Consider the following 27,662-nt stretch of genomic DNA (forward strand, 5'->3'; position numbering starts at 1 on the left):
GTACTTCCGCTGTAACCTTTATGATGTCTACTACTTGTAACTAGAAGTGATCACCTGGCTTTCCTTTTTTTGTTCCCTCTATCAAAAAGGAATACAGCATAAACATAGAAGTGTCAGAGGCTTCAGGTGCACTTATAATGCCCTCCTGTGTTTGTGTTCTGCAATGGTAGTGACCAAATATGCTTGTTTTAGAGATTTTTAGGCTATGTGCACAGAGCATAATTGTACAAAGAATTTAATGCATTGATTAGTGGAAGCCACAGACTGTTCTTAATAAAGGTTAAAAAGGCAATTTAATCTGAAAATGTAATTTAGAGTTGGTTTGGTCTCTGCCTTTTATTATATTCACAAATGGGGTTCTCCTCTGTGACATAGCCTTGCTGAATGTATGATTGCAGGCTGCCCACCACTTGGTGAGTCATGCAGGCATGAAACCATTAAACAGGCAGCAGAATTTTCCAGGGCTGCACACAGACCCCACCATTGGCCCTGGAGCTGCTCCGTCTCTCCTCCTGGGTCTCTTGAGTCTCATAGGCTCAACTCAGCTGCTTGGTTGGGTATTGTCTGCTCTTTTGCTGGAGGTGGTAGGGTTCTAGAGATGTCATCCAAACTCCAACCTTTCCTCATCCCTGAAGAGTCAGGCCTTACATTATAAAGAACGTGACCACAAAGCATGCAGTCCAGTGCAGCACTGGTGTTTGCTGTGCCCTGACTGATTGAAGCATTTATCCTACCAGAGAGCTTTTTGGTGACTTTAGATGCATATGCAAAATGCCTGGGAGCTGCATGTCTTCCTCTTTTAAAAGTCTCTCTTGGTCTCAACAACAGTTCTCCTTCCCTCTCCCCTGAGTAACCCCCTGGCTGGAAGGGATGTCTATCAAGGTAGTAACCAATGAAAACATCCCTTCTGCCCTTGACAGGCAAGTAGGCAGAGTTTTGAAAGACCCTCCCCCTAGCAACACTCTGCAGCCAACACCAATTGAGCAATTTCAGCTGCAGAGAGGAGGGCGCTGCTGTTCGGGAGCAAAAAGGTACTGTTTTGAGCACTTCTCAAGGTAAAAACCATCGAGCTTGATGGGTAGGGAGGGAAGCAGCAGTGGGTGATGGTGGTGGATGGGAGCCTGGGCACTGGGGTGACCTCTCCTGTAGGAGGAATGTCTCCATGGGTGGTGGCATGGAGCTTCTAGTGGGCTGAGGTGGAAGCAGACCAAGGTACAGTTAGGAGCTCTGTGAGTAATGTGGGCATACCTTGAAAGTTAGGTGATGATGGAAGCTCTGGTTTGGGGAGGGAGTGACTGGGATGTCTAGCTTGAGAGAGGAGCCTTGGAGGTGGGAGTGGGGGAAGAAAGCCCAAAGCATTGAAACAGCCTTGAAAGAGACCTGAGTGCATGCTTTTGAGGACCTGATTTCTGGGAATGGGGAGGGTTGTAGAATGCTCTTCTGCAGTAGAAGGGGAAAGAAAAAACACCTTGACAAGATGAGGTGATGCTTTAGAACATTTCCATGTATTTAGAGGTGTTTGAAGTAAAATGAGGTTCCTTTAAGTCCTATTAAGTGAGAAATAATTTCCTGATGATCAAGTTACTTCAGCGTTTCCAAGACTGGAAGGTGAAGGTGGCAGTCTTTTGGGAGGGGGTGGTGGGGTAGTGATCTGTACAAAGTTTGGAGGCACCTGCACTGTGATCACAGTGGTTTCTGAAACACCTTTGAATCCCCACTAATTGTTCAGTGTTGAACTAATGCACATCACTGACGAGCTTGAAAGTGGTATATGGGCTTGAGAGGTCCGGCCTTTAAAGTCTGGGGACAGTAGTAGCCCAGAGAGACCTTGGCTGGGGTCTGGTTGCAAGCATAGCTCGTGTTCAAAGACTTCCCAGTACTGTATGCCTGCACTGACCCACCAATACCATGTGAATTAGAAAAATCCTTAATTGACTTATTTTGCTGAACACATGGGTTGCAGTGTTGTGGCCTGACAGTGAGCTTGCTTCTGAAAATCTGTGCTGCCTTCACAGTGGCTTCCAGCAGCTCCTTAAATCAGAGCTGCACAGTTTAACCACCTGCCATCTACCATTGTGTAGCATCACCAATAAACTTTCAGATCTTGAGTTCTGAGAGATGGATACTAAAAGGCTTGTGAATGCAAGTGGTATTACAGAGCTGATCACTGGGAAGATGTTGGGAAACCACCTTCTTCTTATGTAAACCCTTGCTATAAACAGTCAAAGTAGCTACGCCATGGACTTTTAAGTTTGAAGCAGTGCTATTTATGTAAATTTAGGTTGATAAGCTAAGAATTTGTCTCACTTTGAAGGTACACAAGATAAGGTAAAATCCAAAAGTGTTTCTGAAGCAGTGTGAGGCACATATGTCTGTGCCACAACAGTGGTAGAATAAAACGCTTCTGGAAAATCCTTGTCAGGTATTGAGCATGATGAGTAATTTCAGTGGGGGAGTTCTAGAGAGGCTCCAAAGGGTGAAGAAAATATCAGCAGAAAACCACTTGCTGCCCTGAAACTTAAGAATATTGCATCAGCCACCTGTTAGCCAGCAAGGTATTTTTGCATGCCTTTGAAGTCTTGAATACATTTCACAAATTTGTGATCTTTGTGATATAGGTCAAAGAAATTATCTGTCCCAGCTTCTGTCGTATCTAGAATAATGGGAAGAGGTGGGTGCAACATCACAGCAATTCAAGATGTGACTGGTGCCCATATTGATGTTGATAAGCAAAAAGATAAGAATGGAGAGAGAATGATCACTATAAGGTACAGTATCTAGAAATTAAAGTCTTGAGTTAGTCCACAATGTCATTTATTGAGGAGTTTGCTTTTTAAGACAGATAGCTGCTTGGTTCTGTCCTACTAGGAATAGAAGGTACGTTACTGCTGCCAAGAAATGCTGAAGGTCTGCTTCTTTAAAGATAATCCTTAAGATATGCCAAAGTCAAGAAGTAAATCACTGGAGTAAACATACAATAGACTTGCATACCAGTACAAAATTGTGGCTATGGAATGTTGCGTGAAGTGGGGTTTCCTTTTGCAAAAGATAAATATTTTTGTATTTAATCTAGGGGCGGTACAGAGTCAACGCGATACGCAGTGCAACTCATCAATGCCCTTATTCAAGATCCTGCCAAGGAACTAGAAGACTTGATTCCTAAAACTCATATAAGAACACCTGCTTCAAGTACCAAATCAATCCATGCAAACTTTTCATCTGGAGTCAGCACTGCAACTGCTTCAAACAAGAACTCCTTTCCTCTTGGAGCACCACCCCTAGTCACATCGCAGTCATCAACACTGTCTACTTTCCAGCCTACTAACAAATTAAACAAGAATGTCCCAGCAAATGTGCGCTCATCTTTTCCGGTGTCTCTTCCTCTAGCTTATTCTCACCCTCACTTTGCCTTGCTGGCTGCTCAAACTATGCAACAGATCCGGCACCCTCGCTTACCTATGGCCCAATTTGGAGGAACTTTTTCACCTTCACCGAACACTTGGGGACCATTCCCAGTGAGACCAGTTAATCCTGGCAGCACAAACAGCTCTCCAAAGCATAGTAGTTCAAGTCGTGTAGGTAGTCAGAATGGAAATATTTTACAGACAGAGTCTCCTGGATTAGCTACTAATAGTTGTCCCATTACTGTCTCTTCTGTAGCTGCTTCCACTCAACCGCTGTGTGTTACCAGTAATCGGACTCCCTCTTCGGTCAGAAAGCAGTTGTTTGCTTGCGTTCCCAAGACAAGTGCTGCAGCAACAGCAATTTCAACTGTGACAAGCGCCTGTAGCACTCTGCCTTCAGTTTCCTCTGCCCCCGCAAACAACGGGCAAGTGCCCACAGCATTTCAGCCATCTAATGCTCCACAAACACAGCATTCCGCACTTAAAGCAGAGTCTTTCTCTGCTGTTTCAGCACCCAAAGAGAAGGTGCCAGCACCAGACCAGCTCGCTGCAAATGAGTGTGCACCATCTTCTGTTGCAAGTAGTTGCAGTATGTCAGCTAGCAGCAACTCAGGAGTCACTGAAACTCACCCATCGAGTAGCCCTGCACCGCTAAATAATGTCCAAGATGAAATACTGCCGACCAGCATGTCAGATATCAATCCCTCCATGTCGATGCCTTTTTCATCCAGCTCAGAAACTGCTCCTTTAAGCTTAGCGTCACCCAGGTCAGTTGTTGCAGATAATCAGGACAACAGTAACTTACCTCAAGTAGCTGTACCAGCACCTCGAGTTACTCACAGGATGCAGTCCAGAGGTTCTTTCTATTCAGTGGTACCAAATGCAAACCTCCATCAAGATCCTCAGTCTATTTTTGTTACGAATCAAGTTCCTTTGGCACCTTCTCAAGGTCCACCTGCTGCAGTGCAGCTTTCGTCAGCCATGAACGTTATGAACGGTTCTCAGATGCACATTAACCCAGCAAACAAATCATTGCCTCCTACCTTTGGGCCAGCAACGCTTTTCAATCACTTTAGTAGTCTTTTTGATAGCAACCAGGTGCCAGCTAACCAAGGATGGGGAGACTGTCCACTCTCTACCCGAGCAGCAGCCGACCCATCTTTCACTGTTCAGTCTACCTTTCTGAATAACGCTGTGCTAGGACATGTGGAAAACGCGCATCCTGACAACTCCAAGGCTCCTGGTTTCAGGCCACCTTCTCAACAGGTTTCAACTAGTCCTGTAGGTAAGTCATTAAGATCGTGCACTGGACAGAACACTTTCTCCAACCATTAGACTTTCAGAATCTCAAACCGATTGAGAAGTACTTTACAAATGACAGCTAGAGAATACTAATATAATGAGGGTGGCCTATATTTTCCAAGTGCTCTTTAAAACACTGATTATTTTTTCCCCTCTTTTCTTCAGCTCTTGTAGGATGTTAGGTGTTGGGAACATTGCAGACATTGCATTGCTTACCCTCTGTAAGACACAGGAATACTTCCACCTGTTTGTAGAGTTCAGAATTGTAACTTTTAAGTTGAAATGAAATATAGGGTTGGGTGATACCAAACCTGAAACGCTGGGGCTGAAACTCTTGACAGGCTCCAGCTGCAGGAGAGTGACTGCGTGCAGTTGTTCAGTATATTATCTGAGACTCCAGCTTGACTCAATGAGGGTAAACTCTCTGTACCTTTTGTCTCTCGGTACAGCTCTGGGATTTTAAGAAGCTTATGTTGTGATTTGGTGTGCTACAGCATAATAATAGACTAATGTGTTTTGTTAGGAAGTTACTGTCCTGCTGTTAAGTATAGCAGTTCAGGCTTGTCTGCATTTATTTGAAATGGGTTAGGAACACTCACAGTGAGTTCTCTGCCCTTGCTGTGCTGTGCCTAAAGGATTATTATCATCTTAGTGTTAAAACTATGCTGCAGGCATGCTCAACCCATGTGGCTGGAAGGGGCCCTCAAGAGATCTAGTCTGTGCCACTGTTCTCCCCTTCGTTCTTGCCATAATGGCTTTATGGTGCCTTGAAGCTCAGGGTAGCTAGAGAGCCTTGCTCTGAAATTGTCTTCACTCCCACAGTGCGTGGTTTTAGATATTGGAGCTAACACTTCAGGACCTGAATGCTGGATTGACATGAGTCAAGTAGTTTGACTTTCAGACTAAAGGAGAGGGGGCATTTGGAAGACGTGGTGAGAAAAGATTTTTTGGTGTTCCTGTTCCTCTCTGTTGAGTTACAAATGTGCAGGACTTCTGAAAACCAGAACACTTGTCTCTAACTAGCTTTAACCACAAAACTGGGATATTTACTATGACTCTACTTTTCTTAATACTTTAACTTGGGCTGTATAGCTCTGCAAAGTGAGTGAATACCTCGAGCTCTTGGGCCATGTCCAGTCCCAGTGCAGTAAGCAGAACCAGATGTAATTAAGGCTGTGTAAGGTAAAGTAATGACCTTGTTCATCAGGCTGCTAATAAAAGAATTGCCAGACCCTTCTTAGGAGACTCCAGAAACACTTTATGTTGACTCAGCTTTTTTTCTGTAGTGCTCTAACCTGGGAGTTGGTAGTTGCTGGAATAATCCTTGGGGAAGGAGGCTTGTGGCAAATGCTGTCTTCTGAGTTTTGTGATGATCACATCCTGCCTTTGCAAAGATGGCTGACTGGGACTTCTCATAGCAGCAAAAAAATTTGCTGTTCCTTTATGCTAAGGTCATCTGTTTGTCATTGGGAAGAATTTCTTGGTCCTTTATATATCCTTAAGTAACTGTCTAAATCTGTTTCTTCCCTGAGTTAGGAAGGTTAGGTAGATACCCAAGGAAAGCTCATGTATTTGACTTTAGGGGAGACAAGTGTGAAGTTCTGCTCGACTGAAGCACAAAAATACTTGGATAGAACACTGGTGGTTTGTGGGTTTTTTTCTGAGCTGGGATTGGGTTAGGGTATTGCAAAGCGAAGAAAACCTGTGGATAGGTGCATGTGCCACTAAAATTTTGCCTGGCAGGAGGTGTCTGGTTAGTCAGGACCTTAGTTGATTCATTTAATGTCATTCTACTTAATACTGGTTTTGATCACTTTCATTTCAGAATCGTAAATTCTGTCACACCAGAGCAGTGGATGATGAGGGGAGCCTGCGGAGAAGGGAAAGTTTTGAAGGTGTGCTAGTGAGGAAAGGAGTGGGGGATGGTAGGCTGAGGGAGTTTCTGATGCCTTCATTGGGAGTGAAGGTGCTGTCCTGTGGTCTGTCCACCCACCTCATTCACTGACTCTTCCCAGGGGAACAGACTTTTCCACCCAGCTCAGGCTCTGAGGTGGGCTGAACTGGGGACTGCCTTAGCTGTTTCCATAGGGTTCATTGGCAGGCTTCACAGCACTTTGAGAAGGCAGGAAAAGGCCAGTCACTGCTGGTTTATGCTTTGGCCAACAGCAGTGTGATGGACAAAGAGCGGTCTGGGCCTTACCTGGCAATTTGGTACACTTCTGTGTGGTGAGTGCGAGTAGTAATGGCCATCAAAGCAGGTGGACGCTGAGCCTTTAATCTCAGCTATGACTCTACACCTGACAGAGCAGAGGTTTGCCTGTCTTGCAGAGTTGGGCTGTGGCAAATTTTCCCACAAATCAACATCTCTTGCTGATCACTTCTAAGCTGATTTGATGGGAGATTTTATATAATTTGATCAAGCATTAAACCACCTTTTTCTTAATAAGTTGTCACCTCAGGGTGGAGTTTGGGTACTCTGCCTTTCCTGTTCATGGGTAAGCTCTGTTGCAGCTTGAGTTTTCTCTGATTCACTAGTTCCTTTGAGGCACATGTTTATCTTCTCACCAGCTGTGGATCTGTTCTGGACATGGCCTTTTGTCTCACTTATGTCTTTAGATGTCTTGTCCTAGCAGCTTGCAGATTGAGGGCAGATTTGGCCCAGCCATTTGAGGAGGCTGTGGAGACGGCCAAAAGAAGTCAATTTGTTACCTCTTTTCTCTGCATTGTAAGGAGGAGTTTGAGACCTTGCTCATGTGGCATTAAAAAGTACCACAGACTTGAAATATGCCAGCATAGGAAGCAGCACATGAATATGAAGTTGCATGAAATGGCCGGGCTCCCTGTTTTACATGGAGTAACCCAAGTGTTGGAGCTGTTTCTCTAAAGGTGGAGGTAGCCCTCAGAGTAACCAGTTTCTGCTGAAGTGCCCAGGGGGCTTTGATAGACTGAATTTTGAAGCAGACTATGTGAAATTGATACACCAGCCTCAAAAGCTCAGTTACACTTTCAGAACATGATGAAGAGTTAGAAGTCATGGCCCAAGCAACTGCGGAGTATGGTATGGCAAAAGCTTTTAGTATTACAAAACCTGATTTTGTTGGTAAGTACATAAATAAGAAGCTGATTGCTGAAATTGTTCATAGAAGCTATTTTCAATATTGAGCAAAGGAATTTTTCATCCAGTTTTATGAAAGGCAAGATAATGATGATGATAAGTGTTCTTTACAGCCAGAAAACTGACTGCCCTGTTGAATTTGTGCATCTCTGGCTGTTGTACTTCCTTCAACCTGTAGAAAACACACAGCAGTACCGGAATGGTCTTGGCTGTACAGTCATTGCACTTCGAAATCTGTGCATCCATCCTACCAAGTCTTCAAAAGATACAGCTGGGCATCTCTCTTCTGCAGAAGAATTATTTTTGTCATAATCTCTGCCTTGTTCTCTGTTTAGGAAACCAGCAGTCCCCATGGGCAGCAGTAGCTCTGTTACCCCTTCTGTATGGGGCAGAGACTCGGGATCTTTGGTGATCTGTCAACCAGCTGGAAACGTTTCTCATGTGTGGTGTTATCAGTCACTGTAGGGACCTTTTGACCGCCTCTGAGTTGACTTTAGTGGATGAAGGGTTAGCAGCAGTGTCCCGTTTGTAGCTCCACGGCAGATGCACAGGGAGAGCACCCAGCTGGAGGTGCTGCACTCTGCTTACAGCTAGGCTCTGTTCTGGAGGCCAGTCTGCAGCTCTAGACAAACGCAGATCTGTCAAATTGTGTTTACAGTCAGCATGCACCGGCATTAGCATCCTCCTTGTAGCCATCTTGTACTTTGTGCTGTTACAAACCCTGAAAGATTGTCCTCCCATACTGAGATTTGCTCATCTGAGCACCCCATGTTCTGGTGGTGGTGGTGATTTACTTCTCCTTGTCTGTAATGGAGACTCTCTTTTTCTAACCTTTGGAGTAGGGCTAGTGAGAAAAATACCTACGTCAAATCCAGTGACTCGCTTCTGTCAATGTGAGCAGGTTGGATCTGGCATTTCTGGAAGTGTAAACCAGGTTGGTTTGGTTGATTAATATTGAAGGAAAAAGACATGGTTTTCAGGAATGTATCCAGGAGATGAAAGGTGCACCTCTAGTCTTATGACATAAGCTATTGCCTGTCACCACTGCTGTTTGCAGCCTGCTGTGGTATAAGTAGGTACAACCTTCAGTCTTGCTGTGTAGCAATATTGGCTGGTCCTGGTTGTGGTCATTTTGAAACGTTTAAGTGGCTTTGAAACTAGTCTTGCTTAATAGGCCCTTGAAACTAAACCCAAACCTCAGGTAAACATATAGCCATGCCTGTTTCTGCTTTCAGGTAACGATGTGTGATAGGAGCTTTTACAATATTTGGAAAAGTACTTAAAAGCTTTGGCTTATTTAAAACCTGTAATTACCCCTTGCTAATAATTTTTGTGAGACTTTGAACTTTCTCTCCATCTCTCCCTTCCTCTCACTCATCCCTGTAGAAGGCAGCCCTCCCACCTGTTGTGCTGTGCATTGTCAGCCCTGTTTCTCTGGACACAGCATTCTCTGACTGATCTATATGTGAACGTACCTATAGGATAGCAAAAAATACACTGCAACGAACTATTTCCCTGGTGCTGGATTCTCCTGGGACTCTCACAGAGCCCTGTATCCCTGTTTGACTTGCGTGGCTTTTTTGTAAGCTAAGATCCTTGCCACACCCAGCTTTCCTCCTTTGCCCTCCATGCTGCGATAATTTCCTTTCAGTGACCAAAGGGATGGCTATTTTTGTCAAAACTTGAGGCCAAACCAGAAAGCATACAGAAATGCCTTCTGTCGGTTTCTAAAGGAGAATCATGCACTGTAAAGTGAACTTACCATGTGCAGATACCCCTGAAGGTGATGAGATGGTTTAATTATATTTGGAGCACTAGCTTTCTCTGGTGCTTTGAAGCAGGTTCCCAAAGACAGATATTTAATCAAATTTATGTTTATTTCAGGCTTACCCTCTCTAGATCCATCCAACAGCTCTACAACTTCTTCTTCAGGTCCTTTGACAGGCTTTTCAGCAAACATACAAGGAGCACGGGTTTACCTTCAAGGGCCAGCGCCTGTTGGGACTCCCAGCTTTAACAGACAGCATTTTTCACCACATCCTTGGACAAGCGCAACAAATTCATGTAGGAACTTCATGGGTCTGTCTTAGTTAACTATAAATTCATAGCTATTGTCTTTAGTAGATTTGTAACTTGAGGGGAGATCACCTAGTCATGCACAAAATGCTTTCCAATTGTTCCAGCAGCTGTGATAATGGTGTGCAAATCCCAAGCTGTACTATTTTGCATTTTTCTCCCATGTAAAATGCCACTAGTTCTGGTAGCATTAATAAAGGCATATTTGGACCAAAAAAAAAAAAAAATCAGTCATTGTAGGCTTTGAGAGGTGAGGCCATGAAGCTGTGGGGGAGTGGAGGTGATTACACCAACCTAAAGATTCCCTGCTAAATAGTGTGAGTGTAATATTAGGTGAAAATGTCATGTTTCCCATGGTTTGAAGTTACAGTTGCCTCTTTTTCTATTTTTTTTTTAATTGGGATTCTGGAATTATTTCAAGATACTTAAAATTTTCTAAAACCTTTAAGCGTCATCCAAGGTAACACTGGGTTTTCCCCTTAATGGGAAGAACATAGAAGTAGCTTTACAGAAAATACGGGTCTTTGATTCAGAATCTTAAGTGAAGAGGCTTTTCATGTCAGTGCATGCAACTTCATTGCCACTCTGAGCTTAAGAACCAAAATGTTTAAAGGAGTGCTTCAAAGGAAGTTGGATTTCCCAAGAAGAGTTAGTGACGCTTCTGAAGTTAGTGGGACTTAAGCTCTCATGTTATACATGGCTTTGGGAAGCTGTCTAATTCCTCTTCTGCTAGAAGTGGTGGATACCAAAACTAGACTGTTTAGATATTTATGGTATTTTGGCTGATTTTTTCACCTCTTCCTGAAACTCTTCCATGTTTCTTATTCTTTCTTGTAATTATTTTAGATATACTGCTGTGTCATGATCATATCACATGATTGTAATGGCTGAAAGTATTAATGTTAATGTTGATTTTTAGAGTTAAAGTATAAATAGAATTTCCTTGAAAGACTCGAATGCTTGCCAAAAAAGCCTTTAAAACCTTTCTATTATTTGCTTTGAGATATTGAGGGGATAGAGTGGTAGCATTTATGCTTGCTAGCTTGTGTGCTTTGTGTGTAATTAAGCAAGAGAAATATTCTTTTCAGCAGGTGAATCTCCTATTCCATCAGTTTCCTCAGGATCATCTTCACCCCTTTCAGCTGCTTCTGCACCTTCTAATTTGGGCCAGCCGAAAATGGGTAATGCCAATCAAGATCGAAAGGTACCCCCTCCCATTGGGACAGAAAGGCTTGCTAGAATTCGACAGGGAGGATCTGTCACTCCTACGCCCTTAGGAACCAACTTCACAGCTCCTGTCGGTCATAGCGGTATTTGGTCCTTTGGAGTGAACAGTGTATCTGGTAAGCCTGTTGTACAGCCTGGGGTAGCCTAAAGAAACTTCTAGGGCCTTTTGGAAGTACTACATTTGACAAGAAAGTTGGGGAGGAGGAATAAAGTTCCATGGTCTGTAATCAACTTTCACGTAGTATGTCCTGAAGGGAAAACTGATGTCAGTGGTGGGAGAATGTACATCAACGAAAGTGCTGTGGTTTTTTCTCCTAATGTAGGTGGTTCTCACCCAACCTAGATTATCTGTCAGTGTATATTTTTAAACCCTGAGAACAGTTCAGAAGTTTCACATTAAATCTATTGATCCAGAATTTAAAAAGCAAATACATTTTATCTGTTAAGGGCATCCATTTTGAAGTCTGACCCTTGGTCTAAAAGGACACTTGCCTCTGTCCAAGTTTTTAGCTTGCTTTCCATTAATGTTTAAAAATGTTAGTTGTGGTGCAACTAACGCATCCAGAAGACGTAGTTGTGGATGCTGATTTTTGCATTGATGTCCTCGTGAGTCTTGAACGGTATGGGGTAACTTCTGTTCCAGGCAGCCCGGGTTTTAAAAGAATGACTTTGAAACGGCTGAAGTTTTATGTTCAGTTTCCTGGTAGTTTGGGGTATTTTGTGGAAAGGAGGAGCTGCAGCATTTGAGGTGTAAAGTGTTTCCATTGGCAACTTTAAAGACAAATGTTTAATAGTCCTGTATTTGTTAGGCTTTTCAGTGAAGTCCTCCATACTTTGGTTAACTTAGTGTCTCAGCATTGCTGTGTTTTTTTTCAAGATAACTTGCATGTGCTTGGAGGTTTATTGGATCTTAGCTGTTCTGCTGTGGACACCTGAAACTTGCAGTTATGAATAGTTCCTGTTATATCCACACTTGTCTGGAGGATCAAGATGAATGTACATGCAGATGACAGGTGCCTGGCCAAACTTCCCTGGCCTCACCAGTCTCTCGTCTTTCCCTGTTTTTGCCCCTGTCATAAGTGTAACTTTTTTTCTATGATCCTGTGTTACATGAGAGGATGCAGGAGCTGGAGGGAAAGGAAGTGTACGTGTGTATAGCCAGCCTTATATAGTGTTGCCTGCTGCAGCTTCTGTGGGAGAGACCATGATGCTACAGCTACAGATGACTTGTGTGTTTGCATTGGCTGTAATGCGTTACTAGCCTAAAAACTGCAGGGATCTTCCTGCTTTGCATAGATTGTGGAAAGTCTGCCTTTGCTCAGAGCAGAGCTCTAAGATACCTCTGCAGCTGCATGTTTTCTGGGAGCCTTTGGGTGTATGTAGGTGTAAGCAGCAGCTGAATTCTACTCCGGAGTATATTCAATGAATTGTAATTGGCCATTTTCGATCTCTTTCCAGAAGGCTTGTCAGGTTGGTCTCAGCCTGTCATGGGAAATCACCCGATGCATCAGCAGCTGTCGGACCCAGGCACATTTTCTCAGCATCAGCCAATGGAGAGAGATGATTCTGGAATAGTGGCTCCCTCTAATATTTTCCACCAACCTATGCCAAATAGTTTTGTGGATTTTTCTAAAGTAAGTTACAGAGGGTTGGATTTAGTCTATAAAATGACCGAGGATGACTTTGTTATATCTCCTGTTCTGCCTGTTTACAGTGTATGTGTGTGCCTCTTCTACCATTGGTTGCCACACCTAGTCCTGAATGTCCTTTCATCCCAGTACTGACTAGGAAAGGTGCCCAAGGCTGGTGGCACATTTAAACAAAACCAGAATTTGTAGATTGCAGATGTTCTCCTATCGAATAGCTGAATGCCTTCATCGCTTTCCACTGTTTCCTTTCTCAGAGGCTCGGTCACTAGGAAATGTTTCATAAGGCTTGCTCAGCTCTTGAGGCTCATTAAAGATTTGCTTAATGCTTTCAGTACAAATTGTGCCCACAAGTACTACAAGCCTTTCTTAAAGAAGCAGCAGGAGAGAGGACTACTTGGAAGTCTGTGCCTTGTATGTAGCTTGAGGCAGATGGATGTAGCCAAGCTTTAGTCAGCTCAGCCACCACTGGAGGAATGCCCAGGACAACAGCAGAGCTGCTCACAGCATATTTTAAAAGTAGCTGTATTATGTGCTCTTGGGATCTTCTAAATTGCAGAGCAGCAGTCATTCAAACATGGGAAAGAAGTATCATCATTGTAAAAGCCTGTTCTGTAACTTGCTCTTTATGAACTGGAAGAATATTTTAGACAGCCATTAATAATTCATAGAAAATCTTCAACTCCGAGCCTTGTAGACTCAAGCTGTGTTATATGGGCTTGGCTGCAGTGCAGCCCCTGGCTGCAGTCTTGTGTGCACCAAGGTTATTGCATGCTGCAGAGGTGAGAGGGAGGAGCACTGAGGTCACTTCGTACAGCTTCTGTGTCTGGCTTTATGGGGTCACCTGAAAGTGCTGTGCAGAGGCTCCTGCATACTGGCAAGGGGTAATTTCAGAAAAATGGATAAACTGATTTGAATCTCAAGCTCTAAATAGTCGTGATATTCAGTACTCTGCCTAGGTGTGCAGGGATGCCCAGTTTCCTCACAGTGCTGAGATACTTGCCAGTAGGTGAACGTTAGGTACGGATGTGAACTGCCTCTGTCATCTTGGCAAACATGGTACTATGGTCATCCTTCAAAACCACCATCGTCTTCACTGGCGGTGCTTTCTCTTGTTCCCTCAGGGCTTACCGATTTCCATGTATGGTGGCACTCTAATACCTTCGCATCCTCAGCTAGCAGATGGCCCAGGAGGCCCCCTCTTTAATGGTCTCCATACTCCAGATCCTGCCTGGAATCCCATGATCAAAGTTGTCCAGAACTCAACAGAATGTACTGATGCTCAGCAGGTAGTGTGGCAGCTTCTTTTCACCTTTGCTTACCTGTTTTTTGTTACGGTGTTGTGCTTTATTTTATTTTCTTTATTTTTGGATAGGTGACATTTTTTTTTCAGTTCTCTGATACTAGATTTGAGATTGTTTGCATGAGTTTTTCCCCTACAGTGCATGTATGTATATAAAACATACATGGTGCTATCTGTACCAAACCTTTCACATTTCAGCACTGCTCAGCCAGGTAATCTACTTTGTCGTGAGAGGGTTTATATCCATACTTGGCATCTTGCAGGTTCTCGGTCAAACCTTGGCCAGAGCTGAAGAGGGCTCCCAGCCTTTGGACAGTCTGGTTGTATTTTAGGGGGAAGCATTAAGCTAGCCCTCTAGTGGTTAAACACGCTGTTAAAGGAACCTTTATTTGTTTTCATAATTGACTTGTCTTTTTATTTCTTGCTGTAGATTTGGCCTGGCACCTGGGCACCTCACATTGGAAACATGCATCTCAAGTACGTCAACTGATTTAAGGGGGTCTATCGTTTTGTTTTAACCTTGTTTGGGAATCTTTATGATCTTGGAGAACTCTGGGGATTTTTTTGATGTGCCTAACTAAGCAATTTTCTGTGGGCTGTAACAATGGAAACTTGATTGCCCATTGTATAAAAAACAATTTATTAACCTATACAAGCTGATTTTGTTCTCCAGTTAGTTTAGCCATTTTGAACTTAAAAATCAGACATAACTAGTGCTTTTGGCTAAACACTACTGAGTGTTCCTTGTATGCAGCAGAAAACTAGCTAATTACATGATTTCAACCTTTTAGGGTGGTAAATACATGTATAATTGTTTACAGACTTAAAAGGAAAAGCTGAGTAAATTTAATGTCGTATAGTGGCTCTACTTTATGTAGCCTGTATTAATGTGAAATATTTACCTGAATATTCAATAAAAGGCAAACAGTATTTATAGGTTGTGTGTGAGAATTTTGGAACAGGCTGTATCTTGCTGTCATTGGTGGCTGCTGCCGTGCCCAGTGATGCATCTCTTCAGTGTCACATAACTGGCACGTGGATGCAGTCGGGGTTTGGGGGAGGGTTTTTGATCTGCAGTCATCTGTGAGACAAGGTTTGCCGAGTCCTTCCTCCTGCCAGTTGTTAGCCTTTTATTTTTTTGTGTGTGAACGTAGTTGTGCATTATTTTTAATCCTTCTGGATTAGTTCTGCTGCTTGTAGCACTTTTTTTCCAGGTGGGTCTCCTGAGATATTAGGTTTTGTTCAGGGGCTGGAAATGAGGGCTGAGTTGACAATGTGACAACTGATGGCCTCTTAATTTGCAAAGGTAAATAGGTAGCTTGTAGGTAAACACAGGGTTTCTTCACCTGACTTGCTGTGACCAGCTGCCTAGAAGCAAGAATCTTAGGAAAGCAAAGACCACTTTCCACTAGAGAAAAACATTCAATTCTAAGCTTTCCATAACCCTTCAAATATTGTAAGAGATCCTCAAGGCCTTTCTGTGAGTAAGAAGGAGATTTTTGCACACTGCTTAGGGTGAACATTTCTGTAGCCAGGTGCAGAAGTTCCCCACTTTCTGCTCTTGGACTATGCTTATTTCTGCTTTTTGCTCAGTGGTGATGCAGTAACTACACTTGAGTATTTGGTCCATTCCTCAAGCAGGTAACTGCAGTGCACGTAGTGTCCAATGTAATGGACCACTTTTGGTGGTCCCTCAGATCAGATGGAGACTTCTCCACCTTCCTCCACCTTCTCCAGACAAATCCCTACATGTAGCAGCAGAGTTTCCCTGGGAAAAGTATGAGGAAGGAGTACTGAAAACCCAAAGTGCACAAGCAGTATTGGAGTACTGCAGGCAAATAAGCCTCAGAAATGCTTGGCATGATATATTCAGGTATTTTTTCTAGTATTTGAGGAAAAAATGCAAAAAACATTAAACTGCTGCTGCCCCCCTGATAATGCAAATGCCAAAGGAGAAACAACAGTAATTGTACTGAAAACAGATGGTATTGTAGTCCAGTAGGTGTTTGCTCTTGGGGTGAGTTGCAGGGGAGGGGCCTCCTCCACTCCACTTCATGGCTGCAACAGGCACCACCACTTCCTCCTGCCCCATTCCAGGGAGCCACCATCTCTCCATTCCGGATGGCTACAGCTCCACACTGGGTGGCACACTCTACTCCACCACATGGAGGTGTAAGACCCAGCGTGGGAATGGGGTAGTCCCTTGAAAGGAATTGTGGCCTCAGCTACCCCATCCCTGCCTTATTTAGGCAGCTCTTTTCTGATTGGGGTCCCTTCCTGGGCTCTACCTTTTGCAGCTTGATCTTTGGGGCATGGGTGCCTGCTCTGGGCACTAGATCCCGGCAGGCCCATGGGGTGGTGGCTTCCCTGGCAGCCCAGACCTGGAGTGGAAGAGGGAACCCCAGAGCTTTGAAGGAAGATACCGCTAGAAGTTAGGGCCATCATTGCCCTGTGGTACTGAGGGAAGCAAGCACAGGCAGTACCTGGTGCTTGTACTGCTGGGGAGCGGTCTGCCATCAGTGTTGCTGGGGTGGTAGATGCAGCATTGGTCCTTTGGAGGTAGGTCGTGCCCAGGTATGGCTGACTGGAGCTGGGGCAGGTACAGGGGGCTAGCACAAAGTCTTCTCCCACCTTGAGTTCACCAGCCCTGGGGGAAGGTACTGGGTGGCGCACCTCCTTCCAGGGGTACCCTAGGTCTTCCCTCTTGCCCCACATTCCAGCCCAGGTCCTTTACTTTGCTGCCTGTCCTCAGGGTAGCATGTGCCCACTTCTTGTGCTGGGAATGTTTCAGCTTAGCCGAAAGGTGCCCACCCTGTGGACGCTGGCTCCATTGTGTGCCTCAAATAAGCTTAGCTGAGGCTGGAGAGCCAGGCCCAGTGCTGGTGGAGCCAGGGCAGGTGGGGGTTGTGTAACGTGTTTGTGGCGCAGGGAAGAGCCCAGCCTGCACAGGAGCTCTGGCCTTGCCGCCAGACCCTGGCAGGGAAGCAGTGCAGGAGGGCACCGCAGACATGGTATGTGGCCTGGCATGACTTCGGAGATCACTGGCAGGTGACTGGGGCATGGGAGGTGGGGGGAGGCAGCACATGCCCTGGGTGGGCACTGTGACCTGGGGTTGTACACCCAGCAGGCTGGCACAGTGGAGGAGGTGTCCCACTGAAACCAGTGCATTATTCTTGTGCAGGGCGCAGCAGGGTGGCTTGCTGGCTGAGCTGACGGGGACAGGTCCCCAGGTACAGACCCCCCATGGTGCCATTAGGAGGGCAGCCAGCCTTTGCTGTTTGATAGCTGCAAGGAGCCACACCCGAGCCAGCCACCTCTGGGCAGGATGTGCTGCGGAGCTGCCTGCTGCCTGGCTGTTGGGCTTGGGCTGTGCCGGGTGCCCCAGCGCTGGCCCTGCCTTCCAGAGAGTGGCTATGGTGTCAGCTATTGAGGCACGTGCATTGAGGCTGGACCCTTTGTACTGTGCCTTGGCAGAGCTCCAGGAGTGGCAAGGGGAGGAACAATGTGGGGAAGAGCTGCTGGGCAGGGTGGGTGTCACAGTTTGCTCTGTGAGAAGCCCCACGGTAGCTCCAGAGCTGTGTCACTGAGCCATGATTGAGCGCTGGGTCCCACCCCCTACTCCAGGCTCAGGCTGCAGTGCTCAGAGATGGGGGCAACCAGGGGCTGGCAGCGACTGACAGTCCCCTGCTTTTGGCAGGTACCCGCATCATCTACGACCGCAAGTTCCTGCTGGAGTGCAAGAATTCACCCGTGGCCAGGACCCCTCCCTGCTGCCTGCCCCAGATCCCCGGTGTCACATCCCTGGCCCAGTCCAGCCTCGCCAAGCTGGAGGAGCTCAAGGAGCGGAATGAGAGTGGAGAAGCCATGCCAGGTGAGCAGCCAGGCATACAACCCCACCTATGTGCTGTATGTGCTGCATGGGGCTCCTGCCTGGCTGTAAGGGCAAGGGGAGATCCCACCTCAGCCCCAGTTCCAGCTCCTGACCCCTTTGCCTGTACATTCCTCCCAAAGCAGCCCCATCCTAACCCTGGCCCTGTATCCCTCCATACCCTTGCAGATCAAGACCAGTTTGAGATGGACATCTGAGTTTCCAGCTCCCCATCTCCAGGCCATGGCTGGGCCTGTTCCTGGGCCTCATGGAGGTGCTGGCACCGTGACAGCTGGCTGCAGCCCTCTCTGATATTGGAGATGGATGTGTGACACCTCAGGCTCTAGCACAACTGGCTGGTGCAACTGCCTAGGAGCTCATGCTTGATCAATAAACACCATGAAACCCTGGTGCTGACCTGGTGTATCTCTGTGCTGGGGCTTAGCTGGGATCTCGGAGCCCTGGGGAGGGGAGCTAAGAGGACCCAAGAAGCACCAGGAGCCATTTTAGGGTGGAGAGGATCTCTGCCTCCTGCACCAAGACCCTGTGGCATGGGAGTAGTGAACACAAGGATTGGGGTCACACACAGCCTGCCCCAGCCATGGTGGGGCCAGCTGGTGAAGTTTTCCTGTGAGGGAGGAGGGACCAGCATGCTGCAATCTGCTTGCTATCCAGGGTAAACATTAACAACCTGACCTGGTTGGGCAGCACTAGCATGGTGACGTTTCTTCCTGGATCTCCCTGTCCCTGAGGCCACCCAGGTCTCTTTGGTCCCAAACCTGGGTCTGAGGGTCTGCGCAGGAGGGGCAGAAGCCCAGATGGGAGCATGGACTGTAGCTGCAGCACAAACCCTGGATGTGCTGGGCTGCTCTGGGCTTGTAGCAGGTTGGCTGCTCCAGCCAGCCTAGAACTCCTCAGGGGCCATCTCCTGCTGCAGAAAAACTAGGCCCTGTGCCTGCTGCCACGTCAGGCTTTGCCAGCTGGTGCAGCCGGGAAACATAGCACTGGCCACTGAGCCTCAGTGATGCTAGGGGCGCTGCCAGGGCCATTCCTTCCCTGTGTGGGCTGGAAACAAAGCCAGGGCAAGCGCCTCTTGGGCCAGCTTGGAAGCTGCGATAGCCTCACCCAGGAGCCTTGTCTCCTGATGCTCTTGGGAGAGAACCTGGGACCAGCCAGAGAGAACCAGCCAGAACCCCAGAGCAGGCTGCAGCTAGGGGCAGGTTAGTGCCATTTATTAAATGCCATATAGTGAATCACCACCAAAATGTTGCAGTGATTAAAATCCCATTTTCCTGTGTGAGGAGTGGGAGGCAGAGATGCCCACGCTCCCTTAGGCAGTGTGGGTCCTTCTCCTGCCGGTGGCCCTGGGCATAGGTTGCCCTGCTCACAGTTCACAGCCCAGTCCCTTGGCATCAGGGATCCTCCTGGCCAGGTCCGACCTCGGTGCTGCCATCCATTGCGGCAGCAGGCAGGCTCCTCATCTCAGCAATCAGGCGCTTGACACCCACCAGCCACTGGCTCACCTCGTTCACGTGGTCCACCATGAGTGAGCGGTGGATCTCATCAGCCATGTCCCAGTGCTGTTCCTGGAGCTCTGTATGTGAGGGAGAACCCATCAGTGCTGTGGGGTCAGCCCTCCCGTGGGTGCCTCCGGTGCTGGCCTGGATACAGCTCCCCTTGCCCCTCACCTTGCACCAGGAGGCTCATCCTCCTCTTCACCGGGGCTGACAGCTTCCCCTGAGCCCACGCGCTCCCCAGCACCGTCAGCCGGCGCCCGATGTCGTCGCACACTTGTTTCTGGAAGCAAAGATGAGCAGAAGCGGGGCCCTGCCCACCGCCGGCTTCGCAGGGTGGGGGTCCCGGCCCGGCCCCCCGACTCCGCGCCCCTGCCGAGGGGGAGAAGGGGCTGGGGCCTCACCTGCAGGGCGGGACGGCAGGCGGCCAGGGCCTCCTGCAGCGGGGCGAGCACGGCGTCGGCGGGCACACCGCACTCCTCCGGGCGCTCTGCCGCGGCCGCGCTCGGCTCCCCGCTGGCTGCCCGCGGGGCCGGCCGGGCGGGCCCCAGCGGGGGCGGCCCCAGCGCAGCGGGGGCGGCGGGCGGCTCCGGAAGGGCACCTGCAGGTAAGAGGCACCAGCGGGGAGCCCCGGCAGCCCGGCCCCCGCACAAGGACGGCGTCCGGCCGCGCGGAGCGGCACCCTTGTCACCCCATCAACCGAGCCCAGCCCAGCGCAGCGCGACGGGGGCAGGCCCCGCCGCCCCACCCTCTGCCCCCTTGGGGCCGGCAGCGCGGGCAGGGGCCGCCGGCTCCGCTGCTCCGCAGCCACCGCCACGCAGCAGGGGGAGCCAGGTCCCCCCTCTCCGTGCCCAGGCGGGAAGGAGGGCCCGGATCCCCTGAGGGGAGGGGGCGCCGCTGTGGCGCCAGTCGTTCGGGGGCTGCGCTGGGCCCCGGCTCCCCCGGAGCAGCCCCCTGCCTGGGCAGGCGTGAAGCTGGAGGGGCGGGGGTGGGGGGAGCTTTGCGGGTGCTGACCTGGGGGAACCCCCGCGGGCGGTGCGGGGACCCGGCGGGTGAGCGGGGCTCGCTTGGGACCCCTGACCTGCGCCTGCAGCCCGTAGGAGAACTGGGGGGGGTCGTTCCAGCCGCGCTCCTGGTTCCCTGCGGCAGCGAAGGGCATAGTGAGACCGTGCGGGGGACTAAGGCGACGCCCCCGAACACGGAATCCCGGCCCCCTGCGCCAGGATGGAGCTCGCTCCCCCAGACCCGGGGCTCCCACCGCCACGGACACGGCTCTCCCGCAGGTCCCCCCGCCAGGGCCCGGCGCCCCCTCCCCGCCGGACCGGAAGTTCATCCTCACAGCGACCCGAGCCCCCTCACCCGGCTTCACGTAGAGCTCCGCCATTCCGCCACGTCACGCCCGACCACGCCCTTTCCGCCTGGCCGTGGGGGGCTGGGAAGGGGTGGGGCCACGCGAGGCACCGCCCCGCCGGGGAGACTGAGGCCGGGGCGGAGGCCGGGGCGGAGGCCGGGGGGCCCCGGCCCCCGGCCCCCGCCCCGGCCCCCTACGGGCTGTGGAGGAGAGCTCGCCTGAGGCGGAAGGCCTCCAGCAAGGAGAAGAGACCGCGCCTGCGGGCACCGGGCCCCGCCGCACCTCCGCTGCTCCCGCTCGCCTTGGCCGCCCCGGTGGCAGCGTCCCCTGTGGCCGTCGTCGGCCCGGCCCAGCCCCGGCCTGTAGCGCCTTTCACCTTAGCCGGTGCAGCGGCCACCAGGCACTTCTGGTACTGCACCTGTGGGGACGCGAGGCACAGGGCGTGGCGTGGGGTGGAGGAACAAGGCGACACCACCGCAGGGCCGCATACCACGAGGCGTGGCCGCAGGGTGGCATCGCTGGGGGGTTGGGTGTGGCGAGGGGTTGGATGCAGCTCCGAGGGGTCAGCTCCTTCCCGTCCCTGCCGCCCCCCAGGGTTGGGCATCCCACTCAGGCCCTCAGCTTTGCCCTCCTCTGTCCCCAGCCCTTGCCTCCTCCTCCTCCCACAGGTGTCCCACAGGGCTGGGGAGCTGGGGGGATTCCCGCTCCCGCTCACCATGCAGGCTGCCTGCACTGCTTCCGAGATGGTGCCGGCGTCGGGCTCGCACCAGAAGGCTGTGCACTGGAAGCATCGCCCCGTGTCCACGATGAGTGCAAAGGTGTGGGCATCCCGGCCCACCCCCAGGAAGGTCACATACCGCACCTGGCACTCCCAGATGTGTGCTGCTTCCTCGTCCTCCTGCGGGGACCCCATGGACCCATCCACCCCTGACCACACTCCAGACAGCCCTGCCACCCCCACCAGATCACCTCTGCCAGCAGACTGGGTCCCCTGTGGGGGTTGCCTGTCCTACCCCAGTGGCAGCAGGGTGCCTGCTTCGGCTATAGCCACGTGTTCCCCTTCCCACCTGCGCGGGGTGCACCCGCATGGCTGTGTCAGATACGTGGATGAGGGAAGGCATCCAGTGCTCCCGCCCAGGCCCCCTTGTCAGCTTTTCAATGGCCTTGTTCAGCACATCCATCCCTGGGGATCGGGAGACCCCATCCCATCAGCCCCTGCCCCAGCTGCAGGCACAGTGCAGGCAGGGTGCTGCCAGGCAGGGCAGGGACTGCTCAGCACCGAGGCACAGCTGGGGGTGGGTCTCGGGCACCTCCCAGCTGTGGCAGGGCCAGTAGCACTTACCCATGGCCCTGGGCACAGGCAGGCTTCCAATGTACAGTGCCTTGTAGGTCTGCATAGACTGCCTCACCGCTTCCAGGATATCCACTGCCAAGATAGAAGGGGAAGGGGTGGCACCCCTATGTCCCACCCTGTCCCCAGGGACCCCAGGGATACAGCCGAGCAGGCCAAAGGGCTGTGGTCACTGGACATCCCACTGCCTCAGGGAAGACTGTGGGCTGGGGGAGCAGCTGGCAGCAGTCGGGGGTATGATACCTTGCAGTGGCAGGTCCTCGGTGGAGACGGGCTCCAGTGTAGTGGCACATGGCAGCCTGCTGCTTGCTACAGCTCGCTCAGCCACAATCTGCAAGAGGTGGGGGTCCCTATGCCTCCCCTTTCCCCCAAGACCTCCGGGCCATGCTCCCACCAGCTGAGGCCCTGCACCCCACCTTGGAGCACATCTCATGCAGGGCCTTGGCGATGCCTTTGGCAGGCACATTGCAGTGAAAGACGTGACACTTGAGGACACAGGTGTCCTTGTCACTGGCCACGAAGGCGAAGTCTCTGCAAGGCCACAGGCAAGTCAGTGAGACCCCGGCAGAGGCAACCCCCTCTCCCTGCACTGTCCCCTGGCCCTGTGACTTCTTACCTGTCCCTGTAGTCACAGCAGCAGTTGGGGAGAAAGGAGAGGGGACAGGTTACTGCTGGTGTGCCTTCCCGCCACCCAGCAGGCTGAGCCACCCCCCCCCAGCCCCCAGCTCTGCCCCAGCCCCCAGCACCTGCCATTGTTGCAGCCAACACCCCAGACACGGATGTTGAGGATGGGCTGGCGGTGGATGAGGCTGTGGTCGAGGGGGTCCACCAGGCTCATGGTGTCCTTCTTCAGGATCATCACCAGGTCTTGGCCCTGCAGAGGGTCAGCAGTTCCCTCTGCCTGGCAGACAGCCTGGGTGCCCGCAGCACCCAGCCCATGTGTAGGGACACCCCATTCCCCCAGCCTGATCAGCCCCAAGTGTGGGGGGACAGCCCTGCCCCACCCCTCCCTCCCCCTCATGCCTCCCCAGGTACCATTCCCATGTGTGGTGACAGCCCACCCAAGCACCTCTGGCACCGTTCCCAAGGGAAAGCCCTGTTAGACCCACCTGCCCCCACACTCTGGACCACCTCGTGGATGCCATATTTGGACAGAGTTGACTGCCACTGGGACCTCTCCCTGACCCGCCCCCTAGCAGACCCCCCATCGGTGGGGACAGCCAGACTCAGCAGCAGTGGCACCAGGGTGGGACTCTGCCTAGCAACACCATCCCAGGCTCTTACCTCACCCTGGTTCTCCACAGAGCCCTGGCCCTTGCTGTTGGAGAGCTGCTGGATACAGTTATTGACAGCGATGCTGCTCTTGCCGGGTGCCAGGTCCTCCTCGGGGATCTCCACCGAGCCCAGCAAACGCACAGCAAAGCACTGAGCAGAGACACATGGGGCTTCAGTGCCCAGCCAGCACAGCCACCCATTGCCATGCCAGCATGCTCACCCCTGCTCTTGCTCCCATCCCTGTCCCTGCCAACTACTGTCTGCCTTCTCGCCTCTGCCAGCCCCAGCCCACAACGCTGCAGTGAAGCCCCTGGGTGTGGTACCTTGGAGCCAGGCTCTGCGCTGTGCTGGAAGTCATCTCCCTGCCAGGGCAGTGAGGTCCTGTAGATGGATGGGGCAGTGAGGGGACAGCTCCCACTCAGCAGCACAGAACCTGGGGACACCCAGGGAAGTACCAGGATGTCCTGGCACTGGCAGACCCCCATGCCACCAGCTGGGAAGCATCCCACAGAGGTGACCAGCGTGGTCATACTGGCTCCAATGTGTGGGGCTGCTCCGGTGGGGTGCACCAGGGCCCAGCACCCAGTGGCGGTCAAGGGTCAGTGGTGCCCCACAAACCAGCAGAATGCATGGGCAGCCCTACCTTTGGGACAGCGAAGCCATGGGGCTGGGAATGGGCCTGTTCTTTGCCAAGTGCTTTGCCGCAGGGGCCTGGCAGTCCTGGGAGAGAAGAAGGGGTGAGGGCAGCGAGAGAGGCTGTCAGGAGGCACCGGGTAGGAGCCCTCCCTTCCAGGGTAGCAGTGCCTCAGCTTGTGGGCATCCCATGTAGACAGGATGAGGCCAATATAGAGCCTGCTGGAGCCTTTCAGGGGGCTTAACCCGGTCCAGGAATAGACTGAGCAGGACTTTAGGATGACAGACAAGCCTGCTCCAAGGGGAGGGTGGACTACCAATGCCTAGAGGGCCCTTCAGCAGGCTCCTGCCAGCTCCTGGGGAAGCCATCCAGGTGGAATCCAACACCAGCCCTTACCCCCTTGCCCACAACCCCTACCATTCCCTGGAGTGTCTCCTCTCCATCAGCCTCCAGGTGCCCTCCTGGGCAAGTGGTGTGTGCAGGGTGCTGCCACTGTGTCGTGCCAGTTGACACATGCCAGTAGTAGGTGCCCAGAGAGTCACAGATTTTCCTCCAGCCTGGGGGGAGGTCGGGGTCTGTCTCCAGGCTCTGGTCACTCCAGAGGTTGTCTGTGCAGAGGGAGAGTGTGAGGCAAGGGCCGGGGGGAAGGTCCCCCAGCTGCAGGGCACCCTGAGAAGCAAGCAGCTTCAGCCAGCAACTAAAGGGTCCTGTGGTAGCCTCTGGGTGCACAGCTGGGTACATGGTCTAGGAGAGAAGCACAGTGAAGGAAGGCTTGGCATAACGCCAGAGAGGCTGCAGTGGTGGTGGACCCCAGGCAAGTGAGCAGTGCAGGCAGCTGCCTCATTGGCACCCAAAGGGATGGGGTGACACTGGCAGGGGCACAGAGAACACAAGGCAGCCTGAGGCTGCCAGGAAGAGGCACCCTGCAGGGGTGCCCAGGCAGGGCACGGGGCTGCCAGCCCAGAACTTGCCCCCTGCCAGCTTGTGGTCCCTGGCCCTCTGCCAGGAAGCTGAATACTGGCTTCTTCTCAGCTTGGCGGGGGAAAGGGGTTGGGGACAGATCCTGGGGTCTAGGAGGAGAAAAGTACCCTTGGAAGGTTGCAGCTAGGAGGGGTAGATTAACTCCCTCTTCCCTGCACCCCAAGCCCTGGAGAGGTCATGAAAATGAGCCCGTGGTGCAGCACAGCTCTGCTTCTAGGAACGCAGCCCAAAATCTGTAGGGCTCGGCACATCCCCCGTGGGTGCTCATCCCCTGGGGCTGGCTGTCGGGGGAGGCGGCCGCAGTGCGGTGGTCCACCACTTCTCCTCCCGAGCCCTGCGGGACCCTCGACCCGCGGGAGGGTGGAGACGGAAGTTGGTGGTGCCCCCCACGACCTTGGGAGGGAGGAGGAGATGGCGCGGGACGGGGCTGGCGTCTCCAGGACAGGCCGCTGCGGGCCCCGTTCAGCACCACGGACAGCGCCCGGCGCGGCCGCCGCTCCAGCCCGCAGGTCCCGGCCCCCCGGCCCGGCCTCGGCCCTCGCCAGCCCCGGCCCCCGGCCCCGACCCGACCCGGTTCCCGGCCCCGGCCCCGCCCCGGCCCGCCCCGGCCCCCGGCCCCCGGCCCCGCCCCGACTCGGTTTCCGACCCCGGCCCCGACTCGACCCGGTCCCCGGCCCCCGGCCCCGCCCCGCACCGGCCCCCGGCCCCCGGCCCCCGGCCCCCGGCCCCCGGCCCCCGGAGCGCGGCCCACCCCCCGCGCGGCTGACCGTCGCAGTTGACGAGGACGATGGCCAGCATGTAGTCCTTGCCCAGCATGGTCCCGGCGCCCGTCCCGGCGCGGGCCCCCGGCCCGCCGCCTCCCCAGGCCCAGACCCAGCGGTGGCTGCGGCGGGAGGGGCGGATCCCGCGGGGGCGGGGCGGCCGAGCAGACGGGCAGGCGGAGGGCGGTGACGGGAGAGGCTGCTCGGTCGCGGCAAGGACCGAGGCGGGGAAGGGGGCGGGGGGGGGGAGGGGGTGGGGAGCGGGTGTGAGCTGTAGCCATAGCGCGCGAAAGCGGGCGTCTCGTCGGCGTTTGGCAGGGAAGGGGGTGTTTGGGTGCCCGGCAGTGTTACCAAGAGTTCAGAGGGGCAGTGAGGCCCTTCGGGTGGTTTGGTGCAGAAAATGGGACACTGGAGTGGGGAAGGGGCATCTGGGGCAGGAAAGGAGGTTTCTGAGTGCAGTAGCAGGTCCAGGTCATCCCCTTGTGCCCTTAGGTTCATTCCCTTCCCCTCCATGCACCCTTAGGTTTCCTCCATTCCCCTCCCTTTTCCCCACAGATCACCCTTATTCCTCTCCATCCATGCTTATTCCTTGTTCATTCTCTTCCATGCATGCTCAGGTCCTCCGACATCCCTCTGCCTGCAGTCCAACCTCCTTCAGTCAGTACTGAGGACACTTAAATGTGCATGCTTGTCATCTCCCCCTTCTCACCGGAGGCCAAGAGCTTTGCTTCTCTAGTTTGAGACTTCTGTTTTCTGTGCTACACTGAACTGACAGTCTTGATTGATGCTCAGTACTCGGGGACAGAGGCAATGGAGACATTTTTTGTATGCCTCAATTTTCCCATGGAGCCCCTCCACGTGCTGCTAGGGACAAAGTCCTTCCAAGCTATATATTCCAAAATGGTTTTCTGTCCTCAGCATGCCTAGACTCTCCGTCATGGCCTCTTAACCCTTTCTTCTTCATACCTAGAAGCTAGTAGTCCTGGATGTAGCTCGTGTCCTTGATAGCCTCCCATGCCACCTCAACTGCGTAATACAACTTTGTAGTCATCCACAATAATTTATGTATCTTCTGCTGATATCTGACTTTGCAGCCACAGGCCATTTCTTCTGCATCTGGCCAGAGCTGGTTGGGTTTCTAAGATCCCAATTCAAGCATTGAGCCCCTGGGGCATGTTTTGCCTAAACCTAACCCAATCCAACAGAGCAGGGTCAAGGGAAGCTCATGCTTACCTGTGCTCAGATGTGTCTGAGGTGATGGAACTCAGAGGGGGTTGTAGGCCTTACCTTGACACCTGTTTTGCTCAGACCAAGTGATGCTTCCTCTTTTTCGAGTTCCCAGGAGTGCGCTTGCCACTACAAGGAACAAGCTTATGCTACACTTGCAACACCATGGTATCCTCTGCTGCACGTGTCTCCTTTTCCTTAGTTCAACATGTATTTCACATCCCTAAACCAAGCATGGCTGATCAGAACATGAGGTAGCAACACCAACGCAAACTGTTCCCATGCCTTTTCCTGCTCAGCAAAACCTGCAAAGGAGGCAAGGCCCTGGTTCAGCCCAGCTCGGCTCGGCTGGGCTCGACTGCCTGCTCGTCGCTCTGGTGCGGAGCAGAGGCTATATGCTCCCTCCCCGGGACGCTGTGCCTCTGCAGCAGGTGGGTAGGTAGGTCAGACCAGGCCGTTTCTGACCAGGCGCCCAGCCTGTATCTCCACTTGCCCCCCCCCCACCCCCACCCTGCCCCTGCGGTGGTAAGGCCCTGGCGGGCTCTTTCCTTTGCCGGGGAGCCTCCCGGGATGCCGTGTGGCGCGGCCGAGACCAACGCCCTCGCGCCCGGACGGCTGGTGGGTGGG

The 27,662-nt window shown here is 52.1% G+C and overlaps 3 protein-coding genes across 27 annotated transcripts in view; 1 reads left to right on the plus strand and 2 right to left on the minus strand.

Moving 5' to 3' along the window:
* The window catches only part of LOC121093083 (ankyrin repeat and KH domain-containing protein 1), a 116,783-nt gene extending 98,537 nt beyond the window's left edge, over window positions 1-18,246 (plus strand). For 4 of the 19 annotated variants that reach the window (XM_040604890.1, XM_040604905.1, XM_040604896.1 and 1 more), the window contains 12 exons: window positions 921-1,031; window positions 2,619-2,768; window positions 3,074-4,689; window positions 9,706-9,900; window positions 10,986-11,240; window positions 12,583-12,758; window positions 13,895-14,059; window positions 14,504-14,550; window positions 16,171-16,245; window positions 17,002-17,121; window positions 17,771-17,944; window positions 18,131-18,246. In XM_040604890.1, the coding sequence (XP_040460824.1) occupies window positions 921-1,031; window positions 2,619-2,768; window positions 3,074-4,689; window positions 9,706-9,900; window positions 10,986-11,240; window positions 12,583-12,758; window positions 13,895-14,059; window positions 14,504-14,550; window positions 16,171-16,245; window positions 17,002-17,121; window positions 17,771-17,924 (3,064 nt within the window). In that variant the 3' untranslated portion in view covers window positions 17,925-17,944; window positions 18,131-18,246. Of the gene's footprint in view, window positions 1-920; window positions 1,032-2,618; window positions 2,769-3,073; window positions 4,690-9,705; window positions 9,901-10,985; window positions 11,241-12,582; window positions 12,759-13,894; window positions 14,060-14,503; window positions 15,004-16,170; window positions 16,246-17,001; window positions 17,122-17,770; window positions 17,945-18,130 lie in introns of those variants that run through there. The other 15 variants (XM_040604897.1, XM_040604909.1, XM_040604903.1 and 12 more) reach the window with 12 other exon arrangements.
* Window positions 18,247-19,146: 900 nt separating this feature from the next.
* SRA1 (steroid receptor RNA activator 1) lies at window positions 19,147-20,931 on the minus strand. The gene is made up of 5 exons (XM_040604919.1): window positions 20,815-20,931; window positions 20,470-20,595; window positions 19,860-20,056; window positions 19,630-19,738; window positions 19,147-19,535 (listed from the first exon to the last, which is right to left on the minus strand). The coding sequence occupies exons 1-5, from the start codon at window positions 20,837-20,839 to the stop codon at window positions 19,354-19,356; spliced, it is 639 nt and encodes a 212-aa protein (XP_040460853.1). The 5' UTR covers window positions 20,840-20,931; the 3' UTR covers window positions 19,147-19,353.
* APBB3 (amyloid beta precursor protein binding family B member 3) lies at window positions 20,815-25,967 on the minus strand. Of its 7 annotated transcripts, none has more exons than XM_040604916.1 (13): window positions 25,815-25,919; window positions 24,484-24,810; window positions 24,076-24,152; window positions 23,756-23,813; window positions 23,442-23,582; window positions 22,904-23,031; window positions 22,774-22,779; window positions 22,574-22,688; window positions 22,401-22,488; window positions 22,149-22,232; window positions 21,874-21,989; window positions 21,522-21,704; window positions 20,815-21,224 (listed from the first exon to the last, which is right to left on the minus strand). In XM_040604916.1, exons 2-13 carry the CDS (start codon window positions 24,805-24,807, stop codon window positions 21,000-21,002), a joined length of 1,545 nt encoding a protein of 514 aa, XP_040460850.1. In that variant the 5' UTR covers window positions 24,808-24,810; window positions 25,815-25,919; the 3' UTR covers window positions 20,815-20,999. The 7 variants fall into 7 exon arrangements, with proteins under 7 accessions (XP_040460850.1, XP_040460847.1, XP_040460846.1 ...); XM_040604918.1 differs by having other exon boundaries at window positions 20,997-21,224; window positions 21,790-21,989; window positions 24,484-24,674; window positions 25,815-25,967; XM_040604913.1 differs by having other exon boundaries at window positions 20,815-21,704; window positions 24,484-24,674; window positions 25,815-25,967.
* Between the last annotated feature and the right edge of the window lie 1,695 nt (window positions 25,968-27,662).

Source organism: Falco naumanni, chromosome 8 (assembly GCF_017639655.2).
Source record: "Falco naumanni isolate bFalNau1 chromosome 8, bFalNau1.pat, whole genome shotgun sequence".
In the NCBI taxonomy this organism is placed as follows: domain Eukaryota; kingdom Metazoa; phylum Chordata; class Aves; order Falconiformes; family Falconidae; genus Falco; species Falco naumanni.

Excerpts from the sequence above, each read along its gene's own strand:
- SRA1 (XM_040604919.1), bottom strand. The coding sequence starts at position 20,839 with ATGGCGGAGCTCTACGTGAAGCCGG. Across the intron at positions 20,057-20,469 it reads GCCCGCGGGGGTTCCCCCAG|GTGCCCTTCCGGAGCCGCCC; the intron begins GTCAGCACCCGC and ends TCTTACCTGCAG. Across the intron at positions 19,739-19,859 it reads CCTGCCGTCCCGCCCTGCAG|AAACAAGTGTGCGACGACAT; the intron begins GTGAGGCCCCAG and ends CTTTGCTTCCAG.
- APBB3 (XM_040604912.1), bottom strand. The coding sequence starts at position 24,807 with ATGTACCCAGCTGTGCACCCAGAGGCTACCACAGGACCCTTTAGTTGC. Across the intron at positions 23,032-23,441 it reads CTGTGGAGAACCAGGGTGAG|GGCCAAGACCTGGTGATGAT; the intron begins GTAAGAGCCTGG and ends GACCCTCTGCAG. Across the intron at positions 22,233-22,400 it reads CGAGGACCTGCCACTGCAAG|TGGATATCCTGGAAGCGGTG; the intron begins GTATCATACCCC and ends CTATCTTGGCAG.